The sequence below is a fragment of the Ceratosolen solmsi genome, unplaced genomic scaffold (assembly GCF_000503995.2).
Source record: "Ceratosolen solmsi marchali unplaced genomic scaffold, CerSol_1.0 scaffold30, whole genome shotgun sequence".
NCBI lineage: Eukaryota > Metazoa > Arthropoda > Insecta > Hymenoptera > Agaonidae > Ceratosolen > Ceratosolen solmsi.
In genome coordinates, this window is record NW_011948421.1 from 9,030,901 (window position 1) to 9,038,297 (window position 7,397).

The 7,397-nt window shown below is 28.5% G+C and overlaps 1 protein-coding gene across 1 annotated transcript; it reads left to right on the forward strand.

Moving 5' to 3' along the window:
* The first annotated feature begins 1,368 nt into the window (after nt 1-1,368).
* Nucleotides 1,369-3,444, forward strand: LOC105361727 (Mucin related 29B). Its single transcript, XM_011498979.1, has 2 exons — nt 1,369-1,409; nt 1,879-3,444. The coding sequence occupies exon 2, from the start codon at nt 1,900-1,902 to the stop codon at nt 3,442-3,444; it is 1,545 nt and encodes a 514-aa protein (XP_011497281.1). The 5' UTR covers nt 1,369-1,409; nt 1,879-1,899.
* The last annotated feature ends 3,953 nt before the right edge of the window (nt 3,445-7,397 follow it).

Here is a 7,397-nt window from a genome sequence, read left to right on the forward strand (position 1 = left end):
TGTGACTATATTCTGTACATTATAAAATATGTAATATTTAAATTACAATACATAATTTTCATCAATATACTATTGGATTTGATAGTATTCAATAACATAATATTTGATTTAATATTAACGTTTATTTATTAAAATATGGTAGATTATTTTATTCTTTAAATAAAACATCATATTCTAAAAATAAGAAAACAATAAATAATGTTTTTAATAAACTAATATTGATTAAATACATTAATTTATTTGTGTTAATTATTTTCTTAAACGTTGTTAATTTTTTCTGTTTAGCCGATTGTGTTAGTTATACATTCTACAAACTTTATTTTCATCATTTTGATAATTAGCAATCTTATTATTATTTTATAATAATCGATAAGATAAACATAGTTGATAGATTTTATGAACTTTACACCTTTAAGCAAATTTAAGCATTATTTTATTTCATTGAGTTAATTTATTTATTTCATTTGCATAGAAGAAATGTGTTATTTCTTAAACTAAAATATACAATAACTCTTATATTTATAAATCTTACTTAGTTTTTCATAAAAAACGTTTTTATAACTAATTTATAATGTTGAAATTAGTTATGTGAAAGTTTTTTCAAATTAGGTTGAATTATTTGTTATTTTACTATATTTACTATTTATATAACAACAAATTCTGATATTTAAGTGGATTATTGTAATAGAAATAATTCATTTGATTATTGTAATATTGTATAATATATTTATAATATATATAGTTATGAGTAGTAAGCCCATGTGTTTGCATGAATTAAATGGATTATTATTCAATCAAAGACATGAATTTTAAATTGAAACATTATATACTAAGAATTAAATTATACGTTAGAAATTTGCAAAAACATATTATTTTATTATTTATTCGACTTATTTTACACAAAACATATAAAATTTGGATGCTATAATAAATAATCAATGTATCATAATGTTTTTTTTTTTAATTATATATAAACATTAAATATCACATATTAAATATCACATATTAAATATCTTGTTGTCTACGTATGATGTATCATATTTGTTTTAATGAACAAATCAATATTTTTATATTACTAAAAATACAATTGAAAATCAAAATCGTGAACAATAAATTTATATATATATTTAAACATTATATTTGGTGAAAAATATGTTAATGAAAGTGTTGAATTCATTTTTATAGTTTAAGTTAATTTATTAATTTTATAGCTACTATAATATTTGTCGTGATTGATGTAATACATGTATATACCTATCTCTATTTTTCTTTAATTTTGAGTAGAAATAATAAATTCGACGTATTATAGCCAATAATGTTTTTATTTAATGTATTATTTCTTCTAATTCACAACCAATTAAAGTAAAAATTTCAATATAGATCTGAAAGAATTTTTAACGTATTTTAAGGTAAATATTTTATTAAATAACATTTAAAAGTATATTAATGAATCCTACTTTGGTAATTTTAAAATTTTAAAAAACTATTTATTTATATAATTTTATTTATTTTACATGACTTTTTATATAATATTAATAAAGTTCAGTACAGACTAAACTAAAAATTATTAAAATAGTATATTTGTGTATTTAACAATATTTTTTTATAAAGGTATAAATTATATATTTGTTTAACTAGAAAATAGAAATCTTTAATGCAAATTCCATAAATATAATTGATGAAAGATTTAAATGTATATAATTTGGTATAAATTGTAAAATATATTCGAGTTAACTTAATTGAATTTTTTATGATTAAAAATGTAGTAATATCAATTTTTTTAAGTATTCCCCGAAATAAATATGGAATTTTCAGCTTTAAATTCTTACAATTTTTAGTAAAATAATTTATATTTAAAAATATTTTATTTTTTTACAGTAATTTTCTTATTATAAAAATATGGTGAGTCAGCGTATACTATTTTGCGCTCTATTCACCACTGTTGCTGGTTTATTTGGTGTGTCATATCGAAATGATATGACTTTTGGAAAGCGTTTACCTGGCGATAAACTTACTTTAAAAGAAGATATAAAGGTGCCTTCCAAAATGTTGCGACCTGTTTGGGCATTCAAAACTTACAACGTTCCTAGTAAAATTACTTATATTCGCATTTTTGATAATAATGATAGTGGTAGTCGTGCTCACGTTACTATAAAAAATGGTGGAATCAGTTTTAAATATGTTTCAATTCATTTTAAAAGTGCAAGAGGTAGAAGTCTTGATTTTACGGTCGAAATTTATACAACAAAACTTAAAATTATAGAAACTACTCAAGTACATAGTAATGAAGAATTTATTAGTAGTACACCGAATATTGAAGTACCTATTGGTGAAATACCTACTGATAAAGAATCTGCCACAGATGAGTCTACAGGTCAAGCTTCTACTAGTGAAACTGTGACGGGTAAAGCATTCGTTGGTGAAAGGGACACTGGTGAAGCTCCTGCTGATAAAACAACTACTAGTGATACATCTGCTAGTAAATTTCCTATTGGTGAAATTAAAATTCCGGCTGATGAAATTTCTACTGATGAAACTCCCTCTGACGAAACTACTACTGGAAAAGAACTCACTAGTGATACTTCCACTGATAAAATTACTATTGATAAAGCTCTGACTGGTGAGATTTCTGCTAATAAAACTTCAGCTAGGAAAGGATCTATTGGTAATACTCCTATTAGTGAAATTGGCATTGATAAAGTTCCAGGTGGTGATATTCCCGCCGGCATAACTCCCGTTGCTAAATCACAAACTAAGGATAGTATTACTGAAGAAATTTCCGCTAATAAAGTACCTGTTGGCGATATTTCCGCCGGTGAAATTCCCGTTGATGATGTACCTATTTCTGAAACTCCTACTAATGAAACATCTGTTAGTAAAGCGCCTAATAGTGTAGTCCTCGAAGGTGATACAGCTACTGGTGAAGTTTCTACTAGTGAAACATCTGCTAGTAAAGCTTCTACTAGTGATTTCCCTGCTGGTGGAACTCTCGCCAGTAACGCACCCACTAGTGAAACTTCCACTAGTGAAGCATCTGCTAATAATGCATTAGCTAGTGAAGCTTCTACGAGTGATGATTCTGTTGGTAAACCTCTCACAAATAATGAACCCGTTAGAACAACTTTTACTGGTGATTCCTCAGCTAATAAAGTTGATGATGGTTCACCTGTAAGTGAAGCTCGTGCTAGTGAAATTCCTGCTAATAATAAATTCGTTGATAAAGCTGCTACTGTTATTGAGTCTGCCGATGAAGTTCCTGCTACTGAAGCTACTGTTAATAATGCATTTATTGGTGAAGCTCCCGCTGGTAATGTTTTTACTAGTAAAGCTCTTCATGGTGATTTAAATGATGGTCAAGAACATATTAATGATGCACCCTCAGATGAAGCTCCAGTTAATGATACACATATTAGGAATACATCCGCTAACACAGTATCTACTTAGTAGCCAATAATATTGATGTATAATTACATTTTTAGTAAAATAAATTAAAATGCTATTATTAAAATTAATGATCATGCAGTTCTAATTAATTTAATGATGATTTATTGAATTTATTATACATTTTAAATTTTAACCTTTAATAAATTATAAAATTATAATTTCATATGAAAACATTAATTATTCATAAAGAATATAATCAATAAATTAACATTCTTTCAAAACAATAATAGATATCATTTTCAAATGAAATAATTTATTTGAATTTATTATATATTTTTAAGTTAAAAACTATTAAAAATATTTGAATAAATAATAATATATATTTATGTATATTATATTAGTATTTTCTAAGGAATATTTTAATTTATCATATGATTACATTATACCATATGATATCTATAATAGGCGAAGTAAATAAATATACATACATAGATACTGACATAAACATACCTACATATATATATATATATATATATATATACATATCGACATATATACCTACATACATGTAAATGCATACATACTGCATACGTGCATAAATACATACATATATATATACATATATTTATATTTGAGTAGGTCTGTGTGTGGACGCGCGAGTGCATTTATACATATATATATATATATATATATATACTAGGTTTCTAATTTTTGATAAAATTTGTATGAATTACACTTCGAATATTATTAGTATTCATTCATTTTTTCATAAAATTAATTTACATTTTGTTATAGATAATAGCAGATTATATTTTTATATATTTTATATTTATATAAACATCTTTTATATATATTTAATACATTATTGTTTCGGATACTGTGAATGTTACATTGTAAAAGTAAGTTGTCGGAGAGATAATAAAGTTTAGAATATTATAATTCTTGATCTATTTAAAATAATAACTAGATGTTACGAAAGTACGAGAATATATATTTAATTATAATAAAAATTTATAAAAAGCAAAAATAATTATTCGACAAGGATCTTGAATTCTATATATATATACATATACTCAAATTATAATTTCCTTATATACTTAAATCACTAGTTTTTAAATAGGTCTATACAAAATTCAGATTATTATTACCCAATACTTTCTTATTATTGTTCGTAATTAGAACCTAGGACCTTGGGTATTCGAGATTTCTTCAATATTATAAAGCCTTATTTTTGCATGTCCTACAATATTTTCCGCATAGCGACGTCGGGTGGAATTCTCTGACCTTCTAAAGCTTTGCTTTCCTGGAGTTCTCGAAAGTTGTAAAGCTTTAGTCTCAAGATTTCATATATAGCAATACCTATGCGTTGTTGCCAGCTAAGCAAGCTGCCGCACAGATATTTAAAGGAAGCACATCACGCTACGGCGCTAATTGAAATTATGCCATTCAGCCAGAGTTTACAGCTATAAGCTAGTCAATCAGTAACGCTAAAACAGTGAATGCATTATAAGTATTACACGTTCAATTCTCAATTGCGCAACAATTAACATGTAGTTAAGGATGCCAACTGCATTACAAGAACGTACACGACTACAAGAATCGTAATAAACAAGCAAGGCAATTACATTCCTGTGAGCACCACTACGCATATAATACAGAAATAAAAAAGGCTAATAAGGCCTTTATAGTAGTGCCTCTAGCACAAGGCCAACAAGTCCTTTCGAAGAATAGTGTGTCTAGCACAAGGCAAATAAGGTCCTTCTAAGAGTACGTCTAGCACAAGGTCAACAAGGCCATTCCAGTGAGGAGACCTTAACAAGTTACCATCACGTGGTATTACACGAAGAAGTACTATAGATTTACAACCGCTTACTTCACAGTGTAATAATTTACCACCAAGCACACTACGTCAAGAGTATCCGGAGACTTACAACCTCCTACCTCTGCATGAAGTGCATGCTATTACCACATGGCAACCACCACGGAACTGCGAGATCTCAACGATTCTCATCACGATCTTAGAACATTATTGTGTAGTTTGTAAAGTAAAAAGCAATAAACAGTACGAAAAGCAAATGTTAAATATTTAATTAATACGCTATCCCTTCCACTTTCCCTCATTTTTTCTGACACCAGGCAACTGGTGGCCATAGTTTCATCCAATAATCTTGGGCCTTTGACCACCGGATGATTATAATTCTAAAAAATTACCAAAACCATTATTCTTAGTCTTTTTGTTTTTTATATAAGGAATTAAGTAAAAATTAGAAATACTTTATATAGAAATTTTTAATAAACTACTTTAAAAATCTGTAAATATTTTATAATGATTAAATTATATTATACTTGTAAAAAATTGTAATCGAAAAAAGGTGAAATTAATAATTAAACATTGTGATTTTCATTTCTTATAATATTGAACAAAATCTTATCGCCTGACTTTAATTTTTATTCCCGTAAAATTGATAAGGCAAGTTAAATTTTTATAGTCTTATTGAGAAATAAAGAAACCTTTTTGTTACGGATTGCAGCAATTTTATGCGGTAAACAAGTGGGAGAGGTAAAGTCGCCCATGTTTAGTTAGAAAAACTCGCGCCGAGTCATAAACAATTCTGAGAACTCGAAATGCCTCACTACGCAGAATAGTCGAATGTACGACCATAATTCCCAGAAGTATTAACACGTGAACCGTACAAAACTATGCCCTATTGACGTCACAAAAAATAGCGGCATAGTAACTGCCACTGATGCACTGTCGGCGCATCGAGTTGGTCCGAGAATATTTAAGGAGCCGCGCTTGACGCTCTCACCATCTTACTAGTTCAATCAAACATTCATCAAGATCGGATCGCTGTTCTACAGATCGAACCCAGCTCAGCGCAAGCCAAGCTAGTCTCGGCCACCCAACACTGCACTGATCGACGCCAGTCCAACGAACGCCAAACTCACTAGGCCCACCGACGCTGCAGAGATCGATTGCAGTCAACGGAAGCCAAGCTCACGGCCTACCAACGCTACTATACGCCTACTAGCGCCCCCCATTCAGGCCGCTATAGCTCTTCTCGGCAGCGGCTAAGGCGGTACCATCGCTGCCCCGCATCAATGACGTCACACAGTCGCCCCCCACTCAGGCCGCTACAGCTCTTTTCGGCAGCGGCAAAGGCGGCACCATCGCTGCCCCTTATCTGCGCGAATCTACCACTACCACTGCGAGTTCATAGCTACGAGTAGGAGAATCAAGCACCAAACTACCAAGAATACACTTACAGGATTCTTGTCGCTCATATATTTTGAAGAAACTCTCATCTATTCATTGTATCATACATTCAATTGTACATCAATATACCACTGACAATTTATTATATTATTATATTCAATAAAAGGAAAAACACTACATTCAAAGCCAGTGTTGAATTATTGCATTGTCCCCTCCACTTGCCAGCAAGCCTCCATTCACCATCTCAAGGAGGCTTTTAATCTGATCCCAGACACTTATCATGATATATTTATGAAAGAATTGGATTAATATTTTAAATTAATATTTTAATATAGATAATATTTTATTATTATACTCATAAAAATTAATTTTTTTGTTAAAGTAAATTATGATTTTGTATTACATAATCAATCGAAAATCTTAAAAAGTTCTAATCAAATATTAGATTATTTAGAAAATTAGCGTATACTTCAAAAAATGAATCACCTGGTAACATTTAGTTGAGAATATTTTAAAATAACAAACATATAGCAAAGATAAACGAATTATTATATATATTAAATAAATCGATAGAATAAAGAAAAAATAATAATAAAGGATAAGTAAGGAAATTTAAGCATTAAGATGAATAAGTTTCTCGAGGAAATTAAAAAATATATATATTTAAAATTTGCGATTTGTATCTTTGATAACTCTTAAGTAATCAATATATATATTTATATATCAGTAAAATTTCGATTAATTTTTGTATATCAATATTTAATATACAGCTAAAATTTGGTACCTATTGGCAGTG